At 27.6% G+C, this 27,177-nt stretch overlaps 1 protein-coding gene across 2 annotated transcripts in view; it reads left to right on the top strand.

Annotated features, from left to right (window-relative positions):
- The window catches only part of LOC119679914 (myosin-9), a 91,781-nt gene that overhangs the window by 25,502 nt on the left and 39,102 nt on the right, over positions 1-27,177 (top strand). Inside the window, exon 1 of one of the 2 annotated variants that reach the window (XM_038092505.1) lies at positions 12,130-12,828. The exons of the other annotated variant lie outside the window; for it this stretch is intronic. Within the exon in view, the coding sequence (XP_037948433.1) occupies positions 12,802-12,828 (27 nt within the window). The 5' untranslated portion in view covers positions 12,130-12,801. Of the gene's footprint in view, positions 1-12,129; positions 12,829-27,177 lie in introns of those variants that run through there. 2 annotated transcript variants of the gene reach the window in all.

Genomic DNA, 27,177 nt, shown 5'->3' on the forward strand with positions numbered 1-27,177 from the left:
ATTCTAATCAGACACTAATAGGAGTTTGTAGTTGGAGTCTGTCAACTCTGTTATGAGGAGAAAAAATAATCAGAACAGGTTCTACGGTAAGACGTAGACTTGTCTATCTTAGAAGTGGGATCTGAGTCTTAAATCTAAAAGGTAAAATGAAGCTCACAGCACTTACGAGATTTATAAATAACCTAGAATGGTTTTCGTTGGGCTTTTAGGCGCACATTAGATCATTTAGGTCGGGATGCACTCAAAACCTATTATTTAATAAAAGCAGCATCAAAAGCGTAACCATTTGACCCAAAATTTTCAATTACATTGCGACTAGTGAGCTATGTTAATTATAAAATTCAGGTTATATGTGAAAAGCAGTCCAAATAACTTTATTATTTTTGTCATCAATTTTAGTAATTATATATATTGTATTATTTGTTTTTTTCTATGATGAACATAATTAAAACATGAACATAATGATGAACAAACATAATTTTATTGCCAATTATAATTAAAAACAAATGTCAATTTTGGGAGAGAATCTGTAATAAAAAATGGTCGGAATGACGTTCAAAAAGTATGTAGTATTAATTCAAGATCTTTGTGGTGGTATGGTCATCCTTTTAAAATATTTAATTAAAAAAACTTGTAAAATATTCTGTACTATAAGTGTCTGATTTGACTCCTCTCTTCACTTTCACTGCTTAATATATAAGCAATAACTATATATAGCTGAAACATGTAAACAAATATAAGTTATTATCTAGTCTAATAAACTCTTATATACATACGAGTATATACCATTTAATAACTTTCAGATTATGTGAAAATAACTACACATTCTATTCTATTATTTCATTATCCCTTACTTTCATTATTAATGTTCAAATTTATAACCAATATTGTTGAAATACAATCTTAATATACATATGTATTTCATGATGCCAGTAGAATTTCATACATATATTGTATATAAATATATTGTAATAAATCCAGCTAAGATGCTAAATATAAAACAATATATATTTCATATTGTTCAGCCACTGTACCAGGAAAAAAGAGGAAAAGAGGAAAGCATTATTTTTAACATACAAATGTATAAACTTTTGTTCATAGTGTTATGTTTTATTAAAGTCAAAGACTTCTAATCGATTTTAAAAGAAAGAAAATACAATAAAGGGTTCTATTTAGTAATGTTGGCTTAAATCCTCAAAGCTTAAAAGACCATAAAAACCCATAAAAAGTATCAACAATGTACAATATAAATAAAGAGAAATATTGAAAATGGGTCAAAATAAAAATGCTCGCAACATGATACTTCTACGATTAGACATGTTGTCGGACCCATATTAGGCAAATGTGCTCTGCACAAATAAATTACGATGAGAAAAATGAAATAAAAAAAGAACAACACCAGTGAACAAAATAGACGGATTGGAAGAAAAACAATGCAATTATGTCTACTTCATGCACCATAAAAAGTTTTTACTGCTTTTATATTATGTACCAGAGCAGCAGAGTAGCAGGCATTGGCGAAAGCCAAACTTTTAATATCCACAACAAATTTTTATTGCAGTCACAGTCAGCAGTTTAAGAGCAGTGATGCTGTAAATGTGTGTAGCCAAAATATATGCCCCACAGACCCATATCCAATAGCTTAGACAAAGTAGGCGACGAAAAAGTCTTTCATAAAGCAACCCAAAGATGTTTATATTTAATCAACATATACAAATTTAATATATTTTACATTATTTTTTATATACCGAATATACTAAATACACCATTAAATCCTATAATAAATATATTTCACATTCGGGTCCACATGTCGTATACGTACTTTTCTTTTTAATATGTATAAATGCATAAAGTTCGTTAGGAGCAACGACAAAAATTTTGTACTTTAATAAATAAATTTTAATAAATTTTCTTGAACTTTAGCATTTTGATTATTTGATTATGTGCTGCTTATAAATTTATTTACATATCAGTATATTAACTACCGTTATATATGATAATACTATGGTATTGTGTATAAAGATTTTTTTTTGATTGCAAAGCAACTCTGTACAGGCAAACCGGAATCAATGAATTTAATTTTTCCTTAAAAGAAGTTAAGTTTATTAAAAATCTATATAGAAAAATTTGTTGAAGATTCCAATTGTATATAAAAAATTTTCATTGCAATAACTTGTATCTGAGTTTTGAAATCCTATGGCAGTTGAAATTTTAGCGCTTTCATTAAAATGTTAAAGATTATAAAATTTCTCATCCTAGCTTGATCAATACGTTAGTAGACAGAAAGTGTATTTATAAATTAAGTGTGTTTATAAAATTTTATAAAGTAGTGAATTACAACAACAAAAACTTTTTAATATATTTTTAATTAATTGAATTTTTCGAGTTTTGCAAAATACCCATCATCAGGTGTCTTGAAATTATTTTTTATATTTAATTATTCGTAAATAATTTTTTGAGACTGCAAGTACCAGGGATTGAACTCGTACTCTATCAAATTTACAGAATAGAATCAGCGTTCATTAGCACTGACCCAATGCCGTACTTGACTTGTATGTTCGCACTTTTTTTGAAGTTTTTATTAATTTGCTGTGAAAGTTCAGTAACAAATTCACCTGCTCTGTTAGATAAGTCTAGCTTTCATAAGTTAATATCTAATATATGCTTGAAAGCTAAACAGACAAATACGAGTATTTTGATATTTCTTCATGCATTTGTTATTATTATTGACAAACAAGCTTTTATAAATCTTTATCTAACTATATCTTAGGCTTGCTTACTTTTTTAACAGCTTATTACTTATTTTACGGTAGCTGAGTTAACGCTAGTCTGCAGTTTAGTAATAGCTTTTACGGTAGGTCAGTCTATCTGTCTATTTAGTTAAACTCTGTTCTGCTTCCATCAATCCCCATCATTAAAATCTATCGATTCTACTTAAATTTTTGGTCAATTTAAGCCAATTTTTGTAGTTGTCAATATCTTGTATAGTATATTTATATACTTTATAATGTTTGCAATACTTTCCACATTGATGTGCAAACATATAAAACATAATTTTATATGAATAAAATAAGTCCAAGTTTGGATCCGAAAAATGAAAAAAAAATTTAGTAAATTCATGAGATTAAACTCTCTCCATCCTAGTTTCAGACTAGAAATCTTTCGAGTGCGTAATTTAATCATTTTGTTCTGCTGGTCACGCCACACTAGAGTAGAGCCCTCAAGGAACCGGAAGGAGGGACCGACCAAAAACAACCTGAAGGCGAACCATATACACTGAAACTGATAAAACCTTTATTGCACTACGGCATTTAGCCAGAGACAAAGACAGCTGGAGATTCTATGTAAATCATTTATATTCACGATGGAATACGACTTATATATATATATCTAAAGCAGCTAAGGATTTCGAAAAATGTAAAATTAAAAACTTTTTATAGCTACTAGTGTAGCTACTACTACCATTTTACTCACCTGGTTAAAGTCATAAAATATATTTAAAGCGCTACAACATAAAAATTTAAATATTTAAAATCCTTTTTATTAATATTTAAAATGAAATGAAAACTTTTTAACAATCTTTCTCTTACTGATTTTATTTAATACTACATGTAAAATTATTCTTTCAAATCTTTAGTATGCACTTTAACCTCACGTGAAAACTAATAAAATCACTTATATTCCAACTCTATGGCTCTTTGGCTCTTTGGCTCTTATGGTTACTATGGGCATTAAAAATTATTGTGTCTCATAAAAAAATTGAATAATTATATACACTCAATATTATGACCAACCGTATTTAATGGTTTCAGCACTCATTGAAATACTTAAAATATTCCAGAAAATAGTTGAGATATTTTCGACTTACCAATACTTCAGGGTAAATGTATGCGTGTTGGATAGTTTCACTTGAGTAATACTGCATATTTGCTAATGCATTCTTGCCTTTTCTCATTTAACCTTACCAAGGAAATTGTGCTCGAAACTAGCACTTTTAATAGCACAATTATGCGTAAAATTTATTTCTACATAAATTTATTTGAATTTCTTTTATATTTTGCTCATTTTGTATATTTTGAATGGCTGATTTATTCATTTCGTTCGCTTATTCGTTACTTGCCGCTGCTTAATTTCATTTTAATGGCCTTTGATACTGGAAAGTGCTCTAGTGCACGCCATGCCCTGCTCACTTAGTTGCCATCAAGAGTGGTTCAATATCAACAGTGCACACCATTTGCGCTGCATACCAATGCACAATAGCCTTCCGTTGGGAAATATATATACTTAAGTACTAAATGCTTTACATACAGACAGATATTCATATTGGTACATACGTACATTCATATATACATAGACATAATCTAAAATTATAGCTCGGTTCAGAGTTTTTTGGTTGTTTATTGGTCTGCTGTTTTGTCGCCATTTTATTCCAATTTTTTTCTTCATTTTCTTGGCTGACATGCCATTACTGTGCAATAAAGTATGCTAAAGTCAATACGATGTCAGAGTAGCGTGAAGTAAATCGCTGGTAAAAATTGTATTATTAAGCACTTTCCTTGTTGCCTTTTCAGAGGGTTTATTATTGTGCGGTGGCCATTTTAAATTAAAATGTAACAAAAAGTTTAAACAAGTCTCTTAATACTTAATTAAGTAAACGTCAATTGTGGTAGATTTTTGTTAAGCCTTTTTGCTTTAATTGACACCTCATAGAACTTGGTGTGAAAATAGCGAATATTGGGGAAATGACATTATTTTAAGATACCCATTCAAATTGAAATTAATTTCATTGTATCAATTTCACTGTATTTTATTATTGAACTGTATTTATTATAAAAATTATTTAAAAGGGAACATTTCATATTTAAAGAATTTGTTTAAACATCGAAGAGGAATTGCTTTTAAACATGATAGGGTAATTAGAGACGGTAAGTAGAAAGTATATTGCGTGCATAGAAATATACTTTAAGCCTTTATCAAGAGAAAAGTACTGAAAGAAAAGAAAAAGTAATACATGTAACAACATTAACAAAGGATGCTCTTTTGAATCCCTGTAGCGAATATTGTATAACACTTAATCTTCTGAAAAGACGTAGGTTTTATGGTGCAAATGTGGTGGATATTGAAATACGTCTTTTCTTGATCCTTCATAAATGCATCATCACGCTCTTCCACTATCATCATCAATAGCGACTACAGATTACAATTAAAACAATATCTTTTTTGAGACATATATAAAAATAAGTTAGATTCCAAACCCATTAGAGTGTAGTTAATTCTTATTTATTTAGAATTTATGATTAAAATAATGAGATGTAATATCATCATCATATATAGTACAGTAAATTATATTTAACATAGCATTACTCACATTTTGAACGATTTATAATATTTACGAGATATAACATCATCATCATATGCATTACGGTTAATATAGTACTACTCACACTTTGAACGAATTGACGATATTTACGAAATCTTACATGATCACCATATAGAATATAGTTAACATAGTACTACTCACACTTTAAATGATTTTACGATTTTTACGAGATATAAATCATCATCATATACATTACAGATAACACTAACCACACTTTATAGAAATTTACAGTATTTACGATATATAATATCATCATCATATACATTTCTGTTAACATAGTACTACTCACGCTTGAAATGAATTCGCGATATTTACGAGATACAACATCACCATATACATTACATTATGTTAATGTGATAAAACATCATCAGTATATAATATTACAGTTAACATAGTACTACTGACGATTTGAATGCTTTGAACGCATCTCAATAATTACGAGATATGACATCATCATCATATACAATATAGTTAATATAGTATTACTGACACTTTAAACGAATTTACGACATTTTCGAAATATAATATCATAATCACATGCAATATAGTTAATTTATGATATTTAGAGATATAACATCATCATCATATACATTACAGTAAACATAGTACTATTCACACTTTAAACGAAATAATGAGTTAGCTCATTACGCCACACAATTTAAACTAATTTACGATCTTGAATAACATTTTGTTTTTAAAGGAAAAATAATATCCCTTATAATAATATCCTAATCATATTATAAAAAATTACTACCAAGTTGTCTACACAAAATGCTCGAAAATATCTATAATATTTTTTACATTGTTAAGATCTTAAAGCCTCTATAAAATTGATCCTGTTCCTTACTGCAAAACTATTGCCAGAGTATCACATATGAAATTTTTAGTCACCTTTCGTCCTCGATGCTATCTTCCTATTTGTTTTGATAAAGTTTGAAACAAATATTTTAATTTCTTGTTTTATATTTTATATAATTTAGCTGGAACTGGAAAAAGAGATTAAAAAATTTGCTAGTGAAGAGAAGGGGGTAAGTGGAAAATTCCTCATGAAGCAAGCGTATTTTATTGCCAATTCGAATTTTAATCAGCTAGAAAAGTTTGAAACTAAATCAAAATCATTCAATTGTTTTTCTTAATATGTAATTAATTTTTTTTTTAATGGCACAGTACGGCGTTTTTTTTCGTAAGCTATGGCAACTACCGTTATTGAACTGCTTGCTGTGTTTAACTGACCATAGAACTTACAATAATTAGAATATCGTTAAAAATCACAGCACTGCATGACACTCCATTTTCAAGCTATCTTTGTAAAAGAAAAAGCATGTGACGTAGCTATATGACGATATTCTTTTATATGAAACATGATTTAAACAAAAAAGATCCTAGTAATGCTCTGCCATTGAATAGTAACTATCAAAACTCGTATTAAACAAATAATTTTATAGCATGTTAATTTCGAAGTAGATCCCAAGAATCAGCATAGTAACCTAACCTAAAGTTTTTTCCAAGTAAGTTAAATGCTTAATTTTATTAAAAATTTTATTATGTTATATAAATATCATATTAAATATTTATATATGAAAGAACTTAATAGAACAAAAATTACTGCTAGGTGGGTAAATCGATCAAATTCATAAATGCGAATAAAAATCACTCATACGCTACGTTGTGTGTAATTTTAACATTTAAATTAAATTTTAATTAAATTTCATATAAATGAAAAATTTTTTATATTTATATATCTGCTAAAATTGATGTATAAAATATGTAAATATTTATGAAAGTAAAAGAATACAAAGTAAAAAATAAATTGATTTTTCATTGAAAAATAGAGAAAGAATATAATTTGGTCTACGAATAGGTAGTAACAGCTTATGGTTAAGTCCTGAAAACAGTGAGGTAAATCGAGAATATTGTATGTAAACCATTAACCATGGTTTGTCTTCATCATATAACGCGGCGTTATGTCAGAAAAGATAACTTTTTGTTCTTCATATGGGGCTGTTGTTTAACGATTTCTTCAAGAGCATAAGTAGCGCCATGTAACGATTGCTATTGGTGGTCTGGCCTTTTTTAGGACAGTCCATTCATAAAATTCTATGTATATCACAAAATACGGACGTCATAACCTTGCCAGCTGTTTGTTGTATTTTTTGCCGCTTTCGTCGAGGTTTATCCTCGGCTTTTGTCCTTTCAACTGACTGTCGATTTCTTTCAGCACTGACATGGTAAAACCAAGTTACATATCGATGTAAAATTTCTTTTTATCTCATTTCAACAGCTTCAAACAGCTCCCAGAATCATCGGCACCTGGTTGTTTTTGGTCAGTAAACCCGGCACCTTCTTAAAAAAAGCTTTCTCATATATAATTATTTCAACTATTTTCTTCAACTTCACTTTACGGTTCGCAAAAAGATTTTGTAAAACTTTAGACACGTGGGTCAACCAATGGCTGACAAGAAATTGGTAGTACCGAGTGCCTTTATATCGTAGGTCACCCGATCCTTCCAGTGAAGATACGGTTGTCCTCTACTGCTTTTTCCATCAGCTAATACCGTATCATAAATACCGTAAAAAATTACCGTGACTCGAGATTTTGTACATTATATTAATTTTCTTATGCCTTTGTAAATGATGGAGATCTCCAATTATTTCCATTACAAAGATAATAAATTAAACCTTTTGTAAATAATATAATTAAAGTTATACATATTTAGTTATAAATATTAATCGTTGATTTATAGAAATATTTTTTTTGTCAAAATATTTTAAAAGAATGACCTATATATAGATATAAACATATTTTGAAAAGTGTTATTTTGGCATTTTTCCATTGAAAACAGCTTCCAATACACAATAATATTTCTTCATAGCACATTAGTTCTACTTTTAAATGGTTTTTGATTTTTCAACCGTTTAGTATGTTAATTTTTAAAACTAACAAATTGCGTACAACCAATTTAGCTTCAGTGAACCGAAAACTTCAACACATTCTGCATTGAAACCCACGTGCAGCGATAAACACAAGTGAAAACCGGGTAAATATTAATTAAAACAAAACTAAAATTAAATTAAATTAAATTTTACATGTGTAGTGTAAATAAATATAATTTTACAAAAAACAGTGAAAAATTTCTATTTACAAAACATTTTAATTAACATGTGATTCAATGCCCAGCCACATGCAACATTTTTACCATCAAATTACAACAAAAAATACCTTATTATACACACACACATACGTGTATGTATAATACTTTAAACTCTCAACTCTAAAAAAGGCCTACTCAACATTATTCAAATACATATACTCATGTGTGTTTGTATTATAGTATATGTGCCATATAATAGATACATTTATGCATGAGTCCTCATGCATAATAAGTGGGCAAACCTAATAAAAATGTTGAAAGTTTACTGTGCTAATAAATGTGCACAAAGTACGCCACAACAACAAAACCGTAACCATAAAATAATTACGCGACCTACCACTACATATGAAACTGACATAATAAAAATATGTATGCTTACATCAAGCTGCACACAAAACAATATACATGTACAATATTAAGGCAGTTTCTGATTGTGTGGGATATTATGGCTGCCTGCCTGCCCACGCACACAAAAAAACACACACACAGCAGCAACGTGTGTCCGGTTCACTCACAAAGTAAGAAATTTGTAAGTTAGTATTGTGTTTATTGTTGCTGTTTGGTGTTGGTGTTGTTGTTGTTATTGCTATTGCCTCCTGAATCTTTGTTTTAAAATAATGCATCAATTCTTTAATTAAGTTTTGCTTTATAAATTACCTTGAGTGCAGAATGCGGCGTTTAGTGGGGAGTATTTGTTGTTCCTCTTTGTTAACCTATTTTGCAGGCTTGTATTTTGCATAGTTAATAGAAATCAACGGTGTATGAGTGAGAGAAGGTGTAAGGGTATTCAGGAGCAGTGATTGTTTATGGGCAAATATGTCGCAACGTTTGATTTATCACTCGATTATAATTTACAGTGAACGACCCAGTTTAATTTCATATAAACAATTTAAATTGCCTATCGGAGGTGTGTGAGTATTTTGCCACAGGCAGACTTATGCAGTTTTAATGCAGTGCAGAGATATTTCCGATGCGTTAGGTTAATGAAGTTGGATTGAAATTGGGCTTGAGGTAGAATATTTTTAAATAAACAAAAATATGTACAAATCAATATTTCTATAAAGAGATGTCATTAAAATGTTGTAGCGGAGAAAGTAACTACAAATTTTTCATCTTTTCAAGAACCGAAATTTAGAAATAATGTGTGATATTCTTTGTTTAAAATGTTTTGGTAGAATTAAAAATTGTAAATAATCTAACACCTAAAATAGGTTTTAAAAATAGAGTACGGTAGAGAATTTTTTTTATGTGAAGCTTAAATATTTGGCTATTAGAAATAATTGAAGAAAAAATTTCGATAAAATTTTTGAGTATCGCAGTTGTTGTTTAATAAAACTAGAAATTCTTTTTACACATATTTGTAACTACACCTTAAAGTTCAAAAAACAAAAAAAATTATCATTTTTTTAACTTTACCCAATTTTTTCGAAATCTCAAGTTCGCTAAAATTTTATATTATTACAAATTACTTCAGAATTAATATTTTTTAAAAATAGTAATAAAAATAAAAAATATTTTTTTTATTAATAAAAATAAGAAAAATTTTGTATAGAATGCTCATGTCTGTAAGGTTGTGTACATCGTAGCGTATAAGTAACAAATTAAATTAAACAATGTTTTTATGATTATCAATATTAGTCAGTTATGTTACTAGTCTTAATATTTCATATTCGTCAATATAACGTTTTTGAACTGGCTTGGATTTTTTATTCGAAAGTATAAATTATCTTCCATCAACAGTTTTTCTAATTTCATCATATACCTTTCATGAACTGCTATACACCATTCATATCAGCATTAAAATTAAGGATTTATTTAAAGGTGGTGTGTTAATACTTATTTTAAATACTATATATATATATATATTGCAGTTATAAATTTTATTTAATTTTAATTATAATTTAACATTAAGTAATGTACACAATAAAGCAGTAAACAACAAAATTCACTTCTGCACGTGAAGTAAAATTTGAATGTGGCAACTCTTAACGTCATCATATTCAACTGCTTAATCGTAATAACAAAATACATGCACATTTTTCAACAAACGAAAATATCAAAGCTCAACCATACGCAATGCCACGATACTAAAACCTACACACCGTATAAAGCTGAACTGTATGTTTTTTAAAGAGCACATAAATATACACACATACACAGTTACGCAGTTACTCATATAAACAAATGAGAACAAGGATTCCCTTACACAAACAACTACAATTGAACTACAACCACAGCAACAATAAAAATAACATGAAAAAGAGAGTGATACAAGTACAAGGCAGGATTATAGAAATACAAAAAAAAAACAACAACAACAACAGTAAAGCAGCAAAAATCTTTTTTGTTAATATAGAAAAGCTTAAAATGTTTAAGCAAATCAATAATCAAGTAAAATCTGTGCGCTCATAAAAAAGTAAGTTTTATACAAAGAAAGCTTGGCTGAGCATAACACAAACATAAGCTTTCAATTCATTAAAGGCTTTTACTAGAAATATTTTCGAACACAAGCAAAACACATACAAAAAACCAAAATCATAAAAAATATAAATAAAAACAAAGTCTATTTTTAGCATAAAGCACAACATACACAAGTGTTTTCACACCATACGTATAGAGTAGAGATGAGCAAAAAAGAGCATTTCACTTGAGAGAGTGTGCAAAAGTCTCCGCTTGTATTGTATATTAAGAGTTGAAGCTTTGCCAACATATACTGTCTCTATTACCTTACATGCATTGGAATGCATTTCCGTTGACTTTGAAAGCTTAAAAGCTGGTAAGGTGCGGGCAGTTGTATTCGCAACGTAAGAGTTACCAAACGATTTTAACGAAAACGCGCGACAAACGGGCGAGCATTGAAAAAAATTATATACACATAAGCAATAGAAAAAAATTTGTTTATGATTAGATTATTAAGAAAATTATTTAAATAATTTTTAAATAATTTGAAAAAAATATAAAGATATATAATTTCTATATATATTAGCAAATTATGCAAAAAAAAAATTAAAAATATTTTTCAAATAAAATATTTCTCAATATGTTATATATGTGAATAAATGTACAAGTGCAGTGTAGTAATATGAAATAGTGCAAAAATATATTTTAATTTGTGTAAAATTTAAAAGCTATGCTTTAAAAAAGGAAAAAAATTTATTTAATTTTGTGTGCCTTTAATGAATAACAACAACTACAACAACAACCATAACAAGAAAAAAAGCCAATTAAACTAAGCCAAACAATGGCTTCAGTGTTAAATATTCAATATTTTAAGAAAATGTATTAAAAGATTAAAAGTACAAAAATAATTTACTGTGGTTCAGCAGAAAAAATATTTATAGCTTAAAAACCCAAAAAAATCAATAAATCCTTTAGAAGCCTATTTAGGCTAAAAAAAATTTAAACTCAAAATAACAACAAAAAAAAAAGCAAAATTTTGTAACATAAAACAACGAAAACGAAACCTATTTTAATGAAGGCAATATCAAACAGTATTAAACATAATATAAATGTTAAAATTATATTCACAACAATTTTATAAATAATATAATTATTAAATATAAAATACTTATGTATAGATAGGTAACTGCCTTTACTTATTGCTAAATTTAAAAGCAGTAACTAAAATAAATACGAAAGCCTCAAGAAGGTTGAAAGCCTAAACAACCATATTTACAGAGCCGAAATTTAATAGGCCACAAAGAATAAAACAACAACAACAGTAACGCATTGCGGAGAAGAAAAAGCGAGTATAAAACTTTTGGCCACAAAAAGAAAACGTATCAAAGAAAATTATAATAAACAGCATCCAAAATTATAAAATAAAAGCAAACGAACAAAAGAAAAAGCAAAAAATTTCAACTCAAGCCTTTGAGGTTAAGTTTGTCATTTTTAGCAGTAGTAGCGCTAGCGGCAGCGTTAAAGCCAGCCGCTGTTACAGCAGAAAAATAGAAGCAGCATTAAACGAGTTCAAAATATATATCAAAGCGACAGATAAAAAACAAACACATTAACTACTGACTTGACATACATAATAAGAAAATAAAACTACTAGTAAAACAAAACAAAAAAAAAGAAAACAAAAACAGTATAGCATACACTTCAACTAGGCAAACACAAAAAAAGAGTAACAATAACAAAGTCATTCTGATAAGCATTTGCTACTGCCACAGTTACAGCTACAGCTTCAGCCACAGCTGCAGCTACTACTGAACACACACACTTAAAAACGTCAGGAATTTCCATACAACAACAAAAACAAATAAACCTATGGACAATGCCTACGTCTACTATAAGGTAGTATTAGAATCATTTAAACTACTAAAAATTAAAAACAAAAAAAAAAACAACAAACAAAATACAAAATACAAATTAAATTATAAAAAATTTAATTCAGTTTATTTAAGCATAAATTCAAAATCATCACAAAATATAACAGCAGTCTGCTCTGCAAAAAAAAACCTTTTAATACAACTAACAGCAACAACAATTTATTAAGCACCAGCATCATTAATAACAGTTAAAAGCATAAGCACTACAGCACTAATTGCATTTGAGCAACAAAACCACCAACAAAAAAAATAAAGAAATACAACAACAAGAAACATTATTCAACATCATTCGTAATATCATTAAATCAACATCGTCATTATCATCATCACTAACATTAAAAATCTCATCTCATTGAATGTCAAATGTTAATACTTTCACAAATTAATGTTAATGCATATGTATATGTATACAAAGAACAGTAACATAAACATAACATAAAACAAAAACAAGAAAACAAAAGTCAATAAGAAAATCAGCATTTATTAGGAATCTTATCATGTTATTATTATAAGATGTGGGCAACATAACAGGAACTAAATAAAAAGAAAATATTTATTTTCATATACACTTAATAAATTAGTAATATGTTAGCTTTAATTATGTGAAATAATACACACACTATTAATTTAATATGTCCTTCAGAGACGATAAAAAAAAAACTCAATAAGAAATTAGCATTTATTAAGGATATGTTTATTGTTAGATTTAAATAACATAATAGAAACTTAATACAAAAATATATTTTTTTTTTCATATATAACTTAGAAAAGAGTAATATATTAGCTTTAATATACGAAGTAATGTACATACTAATAATTTAAAAAAATCCTTCAAATTTTGCGTCTACTAATTTATGACAATGTGCATTGTATTACACTCCTGACATTTAATGTTGCAGTTGCTAGCTAACCTTTTTCCACCACAACTACAACAATAAAATTTACACGCAGCAGCAGCCAACTTATAATTTACACACACAACAACAACAACACCAACAACAACGAACACCCACAATTGTGTAAAAGCATAACCAACAATAAAGCAGCAATTTTTCTTTCTTATTGGAGGAGAGTGATAAACTACGCAACCAAGCTACTACATATATCAAAGCGAACTTTGATAATTGCAAAACCTTATACACATACACACATATACTCATGCTTACTCATACTCTCCCTCTCGTTTATTCATTAAAGCTATCAAACATGTTAAATACAGTATACGCCAAACGCAACACACACACACACACAAGCTTATACAGATAATGTTACATAAAACATAGACAGATTCGCTTTCCGTCGTACTTATGACTGCGTACTGTGCACTTCATAAATGTCACTGAGTTTTAAACCTAATGTTAAAAACAAGAAGAGAAAAAAAACACTATGCAAAATGAATTCATACACACCACATATAATATAGCCACCACATTTACAACTCATATAACAATTGGCAAACTTTTTTCCTTCAATTTTTTCAATGTTTTGCATACTTCTTTGCTTTTAATGTATGTACGTACTTATGTACGTATACAACATATCATGTTTCGAGTCTTTGACACTGTCTCATCTATTCAACTCGACTCATTTGTTTGCTGCTTTGTAGGCGAGTATTCTTTTTGTTTAATTACAACAAAATCATACACACAACCTTGTGCGAACACTTCAAGTATGAAGACGACGTTTTTTTCCTGTTAAAAATTCTGTATACGCGCTTGCAAATTTTATATACTTTTTTTGTAGACTCTTCATTTTTTTTGCAAAGCATATAAATGCAAAAAGTTTGTATATCCTAAAAAAAACACAAGTATTGTAATTACACTTGTGTTAAAAAAAAACGCACACGCAAATTTGTTAACAGAAGACAAAAGTCAAAAACAAAAGTCAAAAAACAAGAAGCAAATAAAATAAAAAAAAAAACACACACACACACACACGCAAATTTGTTTGTTTTTGCAATTATCAAGCAAAAACAAGTGAATTATTTGTGATTTTGTACCGTACATGCAACATAGATTTTTATGTGTGTTTGTTCGACTACACACAATTTCTTCACACTCAAACATACAAACGCAACATTTATAGGCAGGATCGCTTATTCAAAACGGAAACAAATTTATGCAGCAATTATTTGAGTTTTTTTTTTGCTGATAAAAGTTTTTCATGTCAAATGTAATGGCATTAAGTTTTCTCTTCTTTTTCCATTATTTGCACATAGGAATTTTCACACATGAAGATAATTAATTAAAATTGAAGGAAATAGCCGAGGAAATTATAAAGTTGTTCTATATTTAATTAATTTGACATTTGACTTTTCTCTGTGCTGTTAGTGCTATTTTTCATATTTATTTTCCGTTTAATCTGGTAAAGAAATTGAAAATGAATTTCAAATGAATAGATAAAATTTTCATGGATTTAAGTTTGTTGAAGGACAAACTTATTTATTTACTCGTAAGTTTTATAAATAGTTTGATTATTACTTTTATTATAGAGTACAAGGCTTTATTTTTCCAATAGTTCAAAAGTTCTTAAAAAAGAAGAACGCTTTGAGGGTTTATATTGCTATACATTATTTTATAGAATATAGTACTATAAAATCTAACATATTATATATATACCTATACTACATATATTTATGTTGAAGCTATTTGAGCCAGTGCATTTGAGCACTTTTACTCTTTATTAACTCGTGGTATCTTCAAAACCCCTCTTTACGCCTTGACCGGATTATTGTTTATCACTTCATCAGAGTGATCTGAGGCAATAATTGACCTCAGATCTGCATACCTACCCGAGCAGCCTGTAACCATTCTGAGATTCGATAACGCGGTGTTGGTTAGTCTGTCAATTTTCGCAAATAATTTCAGGGCTCTATCCTTTATGAATTTTTTGATCGGATCAATCTTGAGGTCCCTGGGGATGTCATTCGTCCTAATGTATTATGGTACAATGTACATAGGCATATTATACAATAGAATATAATACTATAAAGTATAAGAACTATAAAGTAATAACGTATACGCAATGAAAAAGTTATAGTTTTATCAAAATTTCATTTTATTCAATACAGAGTTTCAAAACATATGATGCTTTTATATACAGGTGAATCCTACTGTCAGATCTTAAAATTAATCGGGTCCAAACAACTAACACTTCACTTAAGGCATAAATTGTTTAAGGCATAAACTGTTCAGTACTACAGTATCGGCGCTTTCTATGACTGTACTCGTACTATAAATACATACTATGAGACTTGGTCTCTCTTATAATGAATTTTGTTATTCTTATGGCACTAAGGCTGATTCCATATCACCCGCAGTGCCACAACAACTCTATCTCATATGTAAGGGTTCATCATTGCCAAGGAGAACATTTATAATCTTTTGAGCCCCTATTATTGCCAACCTAAGAGAGATATCATCCTACAAAATAAGAGATTTGGCAAACTTGTGGACTTGTCAGATTGGTTCGTTTTCACCTAAATGAGGGATTTGTGGTTTACAGCTTTACTCGTAACTGCTTTCCTTTCCGGAATCTCTCTGGTCTGGGTATGAACAACACTAAACATTGTTATCATAATGCGGTAGTATTTGTGTTCAAGTATGTTTTGGCATATTTATTTAAGTAGTCTTTTCTTTTTGCGAATTTTTTCCAGTTCATTAGAACAAGAGTGATTAGTGCTTCCTAACGCTATTAGTGTTAGCGCTATTTTCCTAACGACTTTTTCCTGAGTCTATTGATGAATTTTACAGTATAAGTTTTATCGATGGATATAGTCCTCTACATCCTATTACTAAAAATAATACACAACTATACTATAATTCTCAGTGATTATATTTTATTAAAAATTTGATTTTATTCAATAGAGTGTTTCAAAACATAATATTTATTTATTTCGATGGCTTCCATTTGTTGTAGACTTTTCACAACCTTGTATATCAAGAATGAATAATAAATCTCCAACTTGTTCACTCTATAGCAAACTTTTTTTTTAAACACTTTTTCGGTAGGATATTCTCTGCCATACTAAAACATGAATAAACCAATCAAATCATTGGAATGTTCCATCTATAAAACATAAGTTTTATCGGTTGATATAAATATATAGAAGTACAGGTAGAATGAGATTTTTAGAATACGGTGATTATTTATTCCGTCAGACCTGTACGTCTAATATCATAGTCTTTAATGGTACTGTGAAGATTATGGGGTCTTTGATAGATTTCGTAAATATAGTTTTGAATGAATGTAAAACGGACAAACGTTTTTGCTAGTTACTAACAGCATTCTATAAAATTTTATAAAATTTTAGATTAACAAATAAATAAATATAAAAATTAAAATTTTCTATGTATATTTTGAGACAAAAATTATTTAAATTATCGGACTAAATTAGTAACTAAATATAAACAATTTTAATTACTTATATTATTTACTAAAAATCTAATTTATTCTCATTACAATGCAACAAATTGTAGGTTTTTATCATTTACAGAACCACAGATATAACCAATTAAAAATGATCTAAAATGCAAATTCTCAAAACCCCTGGAATCTCTTAGAAAAAAAAATTATTTTTTATTTTTTCATTTATTTTCCATTGAGTTGCATTTGTTTTTTTTTTTAATGGACCTGAATAAAAAAAATTTCATCCTTATAGAAGGTGATATACTTATATTGTTGAGCTCAAAAAAGCGTTATTAGTTCTTAAAGTCTAAATTCCATCTCGTAAATATTTTTTTCCGTAAAACTAACCCTATGTCTCACTACCTAAACTTCTAGTAAAATTTTTACACACATTCCCGCCTTTTTACTAACGAAACCAATTTTAACAGTAAGATAGATTTTTTGACAAACTCGAAAAAAACAATGGACGAAGTGTTGCCACTGGTCTGAAAATAATAATAGTTTGTTTGTAGTTTCATCGGACTACCCTGTGGTATAATAATTGAAGAATATATTTATGCATTTATTTTAGAAAATTTAGTAACTATTATACAGTAAATGTATATAAACTGCATATTAATTATTAAGTGAAAATTGTACAAATTGAATTGAATGCCGAATCCTCTCTCTCATGAGACGTCCTCCTACACTACTCCTACACTTGTATGCTTTTTTGCGGTAGATGAAAGGCATTGGCAGCCACTGGGTGAGACTTTAACTCACTAAAACCATCTTTAAGAATGAATAGTTGAAATGTCAACGGTTAGATAATGCAAGAAGGTGAGATACCCGGGTGAGAGTACGAAAGTATTCGTCGATACGGACAATCTGAGCTTATTGTATATGATAGGGTTGGGAAAGTGCTTGCTGTCAGGCTTGTGTTTGTAGTTGTTGCAATCGCAAAGGATCTAAGCCTAAAAAAGACAAATGTTTCCTCTTTGTGCAGATCTGATCTGACTACAATATACTCGTATGTATAATTGATAAATCATTTATGAAAAGTAATTGCATTCGGCTTTTGGCATTTGATTTCATATTTGTTTTTAACACCCTAAAAATAGGCAATGGTTTTTGGTTAAAAGTGTCAAATTTTAATAAATGCTATATTTCACTTGATTTATTTTCCCTTTTCTGATTGTGCTATATTTAAACATAAATTCAAAGATATTTTTAACATTTCTAAAATTTAACAATTTTAAAAAATATTCCCTCTTGATTTCAATACATAATTTATTCATCCATTGTCAAAGAAAATAAATTACAAAATTCTATTTCACTCTATTGAAACAAAAAATAAAATATATTAAACCTTACCATTATAATTCACTTCTTTCATAATCACATATCCAATTAAATTCTATATTTAAAATAGTATAATTTAGATAATTTTTACAGATTTTATCAATCAATAATCTATAAATAATTAAATTATCCACTCAAATCTTTTAATACAAATTTTTGCATCAATGGAACTTTAATTACAAAAATATCTAAATATATTTTTTTTTATTATAACTACAATATTTTTAAATATATTTTAGATATAAACAAAAAGCAGATGTACACATACAAATACACATACAAATACACACACACACACACTCAAACACTACCACATATTCACTCACTCAATTAAATGCCACATTGTATAGTTTTGTACGTTTTCCATAGTTTTTGTTGTTTTTTTTTCTTTTTAATATAAAATGTCCTTGTACCAAAAATGAAATAGCAAATAAGAAAAACAAAAATAAAAATAAAAATAATACTAAAAAAAACAAAACGTAAAAGAACGTTTTGCTAGTATGTCAATGTGTTTTGTTGTTGTTGCGTTTAATATGAAGATTTGTTCTGCTGCCGTTGTGTTGTTGTTATTTTTGATGTACCATATATACCCCTACATAAATATATACAATCGTTTTGTTACTGTTATTGTTTTTTGTGTTGTGTTTGTTTTTGTGTTATTTGTTGTTCTGTTATATTGTGTTGTATTTATTTAGTTGGTTCATGTTGAATTTATAATTGTGTGTAGTTAAAAGTTTCATTTATTTTGTCCTCTTAAAGCTACATAATTTGCATGCATTCCTTTGCTCGTATGTGTTTGCCGTATGTAGCGTGTAGTGTGTAGCATATGTGGGGTAGAGTGTTATATACAACACTCCAAGTGCGTGCGCTGTATTTGTACTTATGTGTGATAAATAAAATTATGTTGATATATATAAATACAAATATATATGCAATATATATATATGCGTTATTATGTGTATGTATATATTTATTTATAAACTCAAAATGAAAAAATAATTATAATCAAATGAATGACAGAAGAATTATTTTGAATTGTTAGTGTAATTTTTTTTTGTTTTTACATCCCACCAAGAAACAAAATAATTTCAAATGCTTTACTTGTACTTAGAGTAGTAATAAAAAATAAGAAAATATCTTTGGTAGTTAAGTATTTATTGTTAAGTGTTAAAATAATATAGGTTTCTGTTCTTAAAGGCAGCACAGCATGTTTGAGCACAACTTCCGGTGCCAGACAGCAAGTCTCCAATAGCAAATAAAAGTAGGACAATTTCATTACTGACAACAGACGAAATTTCAGAAAACCAACTTAATAGCTGCCAGGCAGTCTTACTCCACTATCTGGCCTACTTATATGCCTAAGTAGTTTGACTGTCTCATTCAAATCATCAAGTATTTTTGGTAGTTCTTCTCGTACATTGAATATATTGGATACATTGAAAGCTTCATCCTGCTTCCTGCTTCCTAATCGTATTTAAATTTATATCTTTTCATTTGATTATTCTTATTCTTTGCTTTCCTCGTCTAAATTATACTTGATTGGTAGACCCACAGTCTGCACTGAACATACCCTACAAGCCAATAAAAATGTTTTGTGGCGCCAAAAACAGTTTCGTGTTTTGAAAAGAAATGTTTTGCATTACGTATGAATTCGTAAAATAACAAAAATTATTATGAAATTCATGAAAATATAGAACCATATTTGAAGGACATTTAAGCACTTAGAATATTTAAAGGGAATCATAATGCGCTGATATTACTATTTCTATTTTACTATTGTAAAGGTATTTTATTTTCATTAAAAAAAAGTGCTGGTATCAGGTCTTTACATTGAAAATTTAAATGGAAAAGTTTTTTAAATAACTTCTCAGAAATATTGCAATATTTAAGCCGTTTCCTATATTTTTGATGACCTTGTACTTTTTAAATAGATTTAAAAAAAATCAGCAATATATATCTACAGAACAAAATTTACAAAGTTCCTCTTAGCCGTTTTCGATTGAAAAATCTGGCGTAACTTTTTCAATTCAAATTCACTTTTAGTGCAACTTTCATTTTTGATTGGTAAATCTGGGTTAGATTTTTCAATCGAAATTGACTTTTAGTAAAATTTTCATTTTTGTTTGGTAAGTCTCAAACGAAATATATAACATTCGAGATTAACATATAACACTCTAGATATTTTGTCAGAGTCGTAAGATTACTATGAAATTAATAGCTGTTTTGTATGACTTGACAAATAAAGTGTGATTTGTTTCGATATATCGATTTATGAAAAACATAAATGTCTTCTAATACTTGAACAAAAATGTTAAATTACTCCAAAAATGTTCTTCTGGGAAACAAAATTTAACAGATCGAGAATTACTCTAGATTGAATCCAGATTTACAAATTGTACACGTCCTTAATATCTCATGCCAAACTTGAGTAAAATTGAGGATTAAAATTTTTTTTTATAACAGTTTTCGCATAGTTAACATGCTTTAATACTGTTGAAAAGAGTTCAACTGTCAGTTTCTGATATATATAATTTTACATTTACCTGGCAATTTTATTCTTCATTCTAAACGGAACAGTAAACAACGATATTTAAAAATTTTTATTTAATTTGTAATATCTTATATATAACCAAAACGGTAAATTATTTCTCAAAATATTTTTCGGTACGTTATAACAACAATTTTATCATTTTTATAATAATGAAGCTTCACATAGAATGTTTGTGACACAATGGGACTAGAGTTGCCAAATATATGGGACCCAAATTATTATTGGACCCATATTATGAATACAAACACCATCTAGTAACAATTAATGGGAGAATACTTTTTATATTATTCATTATAATATAAAAACATTTTCAAAAATGTACTTATATACGCACGATATAGAAACATATATTTATAAACTTATTATGTCCTTAAAGTTTCTTTATAGTCCTCCTAGCATGAGTATGTAGAACTAGCTACTTCATTAAGGTAATTGTGTTTTGATATTTTTCTCTGCATCAGCAATCACATTTAACTGGATTTCTAGAATTGTTGTGAAGTTATAGCTTTTTGTATTAAGCAAACTGAAGAACTCCTACGTTCATCGTGCACTCAGGCACTCGTGCATTCAAAACACTTTACACATATCACAAGTTATAACGAACCGTTGTCTTTCAACCATAAGAACTAGTTCTACTAGTCTTATGAGCAATTTTATCTCTCCTATACATAGAGGGAGCTACCTAAGTTAGATAACAATATTGGATTTTTTCACGTTTGGAAATTATATTCCCTTTTTATTCCTATTTTATTTGTAGATACTATGTGAAGTTATAGTGAACCGTTACCTTTCAACGATAAGAACTAGTTCTACTAGTCTTATGAGCAGTCTTATCTCTCCTATACATAGAGGGAGCTACCTAAGTTAGATAATAATATTGGATTTTTTCATGTTTAGAAATTATATTCCATTTTTTTTATTTCTACTTTATTTCTAAATACTATGTGAAGCTATAGTAAACCGTTGCTTTTCAACGATAAAAACTAGTTCTGCTAGTCGTATAAGCAGTCTTAGGTCTCCTCTACATGGAGGAAGCTACCTAAGTTAAAGAAAAATATTGAATTTTTTACATTCGGAAATTGTCTTCCCTTTTTTCCTATTTTATTTCTAAGTATTATGTCTGTATAATAATTTGTAGTTAGAAGTTGTTCCAATTAAATTCTTAGTGACCCCACAAAACAAATTAGACTTAACAGTAGAGCTTAGCAATAAATACACGATATTTTATTAAGCCAACTTAACTATAATTTCCTTATTAATAAATAATTTAGCTATTAAATATATTTTAATTTTGCTTAACTTTAAGAATTTTGCTTATTTACGTATTTTTATTTTGATATTTTTTTTAAATTCATTTTAATTTGCTGAAATGTACCAACTTTTTTGGAAAATCTCTGAAATTCTTGCCTAACTTTAAATATAAAAATTTATTTAAAAAAAAACTACATAATCAAAAAGTAATATTGTATTAATTTTATATTAAATAATAATTTTTGAATATATTTCTTATATTTAATTAGAACGTTTGCAATATATATTCGCATATATATATTTATGAATCGTAAATATTATTTGAACAATGAGAAAAAATAATTCTTTTGTCATTTTATTGCCAAAAGATAAAGATTTTTCACGAAACTTATCAATAATAATGGCTCCAAAAATTGGCTGATTTATTTATTTTTTTCCAACAATTTAATTAAAATTAAATTAAATTACAATAATTTTGTTGTTGATCGAACGAATAACATAGAACAGTAATGCAGCAAAAAATATTAATAATATTGAAATATAAATAAATTGCTATTAAAAATAAAAATAATTAAAAATTTGTTATAAAACTTTTCTATATAACAAGGACTCAAGCGATCTTGAACTGTTTACAATATGCTTTTGTAATACCTACTTTTGCTATCGACTAAATGAACTCTTTAACTTTTCGATTTCGATTTCGATTTGGGTTTGGATTTGAGATTATTTATTGTTTTATAATATTGAATTTGTTATTTTTTATATATATGTATTTGAATTTTTTTCGTCTTAAGTTATGATGTAAAAATAAATGCTTTCAAACGATAAAATGATAAAAAAATTAATTGTAAAAAAGCGCAACAAATTTGTTTTGGAAATTTTTTAAATATCTGAAAATATCATTTTTTGTAAAAATAAAAAATTGTTTATATCATTTTTCTTGTATATAAAATAATTATATATACTTGTATATCTCTCACTATATATATATAAAACTTCAACTTACTTTCTTTACTAAAACTTAAATCTTAACATTTTTCAAGAAACTCTAATGACTTTTTCTACTATAAAAATATTACTTTTTGGTTTTGTAATGAAATATTATTAAGTGAAATTAAAATTATTTTTATATTTATATACACACTGATGATTGAAAGTAATGAGTCAATTTTACGTTCAAATTTATTATTAACTTCATACTAATATTAGGCGCTTCAGGTTTTTATCTACATTATCTACATTTATCTACATTACTGCTGTTGTTTTTTTTCTACTATATTAATCTTCACTATTATTTGTGAAAATTTACCAATTATTTGTATTGAACCAACCGTCACCCATAACTAATGCCATAACAATTAACTAAGTTCATTTTGTTTTCCCTTTTTAACGGGAAAATCCTGAGATATCGGCTACATAGCCTATTACAATAAATAGCAATGGCGAACCTTTCTATAATCGAGTGCAAAATGTTAACACAAGCAAAACTCAAAATAAAAAGACAAGGGTTAGATAAGATAAGGATAAGATAGACCATAGACACATAAAAGAAGAAGGAACGAGGGAAATAAAAGAAAAACGAAATAAAAGACAGATTAAAGGAATACAAAAGGAAGACTGAAAACAGAGATAAAAAGAGTACATGGCAGAGAGTGAATTTAGAGAAGGAAAAAGAGAGATAAGACGGCGGCAAGTAAGACACTAAAAAGGAAGATGAAAGGAAGACAATAGGAAGATAAGAACGACACAAAAGAAAAAGAAGAAAGATAAAGAAGCAAGATAGAGAAAAGAGATAAAGAAGAGCGATAGAAAAGAGAAATAGAAAAGAGAGAAACAGAAGATAGATGGGATAGAGAGATAGAGAAGAGAAATAAATAAGAGCAATAGAAAAGAGAGATAAGATAAAAACAACAGAGAAGCAAGAGAGAAACAAAACAGAAAGATGAAAGGAAGACAATAGGGAAATAAGAAGGAGACGAAAAAAGGATAGAGATAGAGAAGAAAAATAGAGAATAGAGATACCAAAGAGAGATAGCAAAGAGAGATAGAAAAGTGAGAAAGAGAAGAAAAATGAATAAAAGATATGGAGAAGAGAGATATAGAAAAGAGATAGAGAAGACCGATAGAAAAGAGAGAAGAGATAAAAACAAGAGGGAAACAATAAAAAAACATAAGAAAAACACTGGGACTATAAGAACGGAACAATAGAAAAACAAGAGAGGTAAGGTAGAGACAAAATCGGATAAGATAAACAAGCAATAGAAAGATAAGGGCCTCACAATCACATTTTTTAAAGTTTCTTTTAGTAAATGACATATATATATGTTATATACATATTGCCAGTAGGAACTTAATGAATTATTTTATTTGAGTGTCCTATTTTGATCATTGCGCTGTCCCTACTTTCTTACTGCCCTCATAATTTATATACTACGAGAATGATAGGTTTTAAAAATAAGAAACAAGTATACGTTATAGAGTCTGAATATTAATATATAGAATATATAGAAAATGTACATTATATCGATATGGGTGGAGTTCGTTTTCAAGTGATAGCGTTACATGATGAAGGACCAAAAAAATCTAATCTTCATATTAATATTCAGGACATTCACTTGATATAACTAACTTATAATCTTATATTATGTAGAAATAATACTACAAATTGTTATGAAACCAATATCACTAAGAAAAGTGACATTTTAAAACATATGTGTATATGTATTTTTATATTTAGTACCTATTTGATGTACTTAAATTATATCTGAAAAAAATTTATAAAACTTATATTGATTGATTCATTACTTTCTTGCAATGGTGTGTGTATATAAATAAATATATTAAAGTTCTCTACAATTTTCCTTCAATATATAAAAAGAAAAAATTCAACATGAATACTAAATATCTATTAATTTTTTTCAATTTCTTTTGGAAAGTTTGGTAATAATTATATCATAACTAATAACATCAAAACTTCACTATTTAATATACTTAAAGGAATATTTTTAAAATTACTGAAAACATTTTTCACTGCAGTTGTTGGTGTGATTGTAAATAAAATAACACTAAACCGAAACAAAAAAAAAATATACTGTTTATATATTAAAGAACAAATTGTTTTTTTTTTTCAAATTTATTATGAAACTTTGAAATACACTTAGCGCTGTTTAATAATTTTCCATTCAAAGTCACATTTGTAAAAAAAAACTGTGATTGAAACGTAACCAAGTCACCCATATTCACTTTCACTTTCACTCTCTTTCACTGTCACATCTAACATTTTCCGTTCTATTAAAGTTCTGTCCTTATGTCAATGGTTTTTGAATTTTATTTTTTTTATTCATTTATTAATAACTTTTATCATTTATTTTTTTATTCTACTTTTAAATAACTTTTCCTAAACTGTCTGTCTCTTGTGCTTATTACATGTATAACAAAATTTTAATATATATAATTATGCATTTATATATATATATATATATATATAATATATTATACATAAAATACGTTATATTATATATATAAATATATATTATATATAATTATATATATAATAATAATATATATAATATTATATATATATTAAATACATTATAGTATATATACACTGTATATAATTCATATACATAATATACATTTGTATAGTATGTGCTAATGAAATGTAATTTTCAGTAGTACATATATATATTATATATAAAGTATAAGAGTTTATTATGGATGTATATTACAAAACATAATATATATATATATATATATATCTATATATTTGTGTGTATATATATATATATACAATATCATAAAGTTTAAACCATATTTGCTTTGTACACAAACATATCTGATATATACATATATTAAAATTAATAAAATTAATTTAAACTGTTTCCTTATACAATACTCGTAAAATAAACATTTTATAAATAATTTTATTTTGCACGTTATATTCTACATTTATATTATATATATAAATATGCATCTCAAACAATGTATATCGTTAAGTATATAAATGAATTTACGTTTCTTTTATACATAATATCCACAAAAACATACATATTTACCATACATCTAAACAAAACTCCAATAATAACATTATATAAAAAATTTTCAAAAAACACTAATACCCTAGTAGCGCATAACACTAATTATGCATTACTTTCGAGTAATTACAAAGTAATGTCTACTAATCTTATTTTTATCTACCAGCAAATTGTGTTATTTAACATTGTTTAGTAAGTAATGTACAAAGTAAGAGAATTATATAAAGTTTGTTCAATCTAACTACTCAAACTAACCACTGCTTTAATTACTTAATTATGTTTAATTGAAACGTGTGTGTTCACAAAAAATTTTACTGCTAAAGAAATCAGTGGCATATGTCTAACAACAGGCATTCTGCCTCAATCTTAATGGACTCGTGATATTCTTTTTACAAGCAGTTTTATATAGAAGTCAATTATTTAATGAAATTAATAAAGTAATTAATTAAACAATAGAGCATTACTTAAAATGCTGCTGGGTGTGGACTGTATTGTGAAACTTTTACAAAAACCACATTTCTACATACGTACATATTTTTCGCCGCATACAAACAAACCAAAACGCAAACATCCTAAAGGAATTCACTTAGCAGGCAACTTGCAGGCAATTTGCTTAGCAACTTTGACTTTTGAGCGTTGCGTCCAATACTTAGGACCCTCCATTTTAGCCTCTCATAAAATGCTTTGCCAAATATATTAAGCAAAATTAGTAAAAATTATAAACTTTTTT

This window comes from Teleopsis dalmanni, chromosome 2, assembly GCF_002237135.1.
Source record: "Teleopsis dalmanni isolate 2A chromosome 2, ASM223713v2, whole genome shotgun sequence".
NCBI classification, from domain to species: Eukaryota; Metazoa; Arthropoda; class Insecta; order Diptera; family Diopsidae; genus Teleopsis; species Teleopsis dalmanni.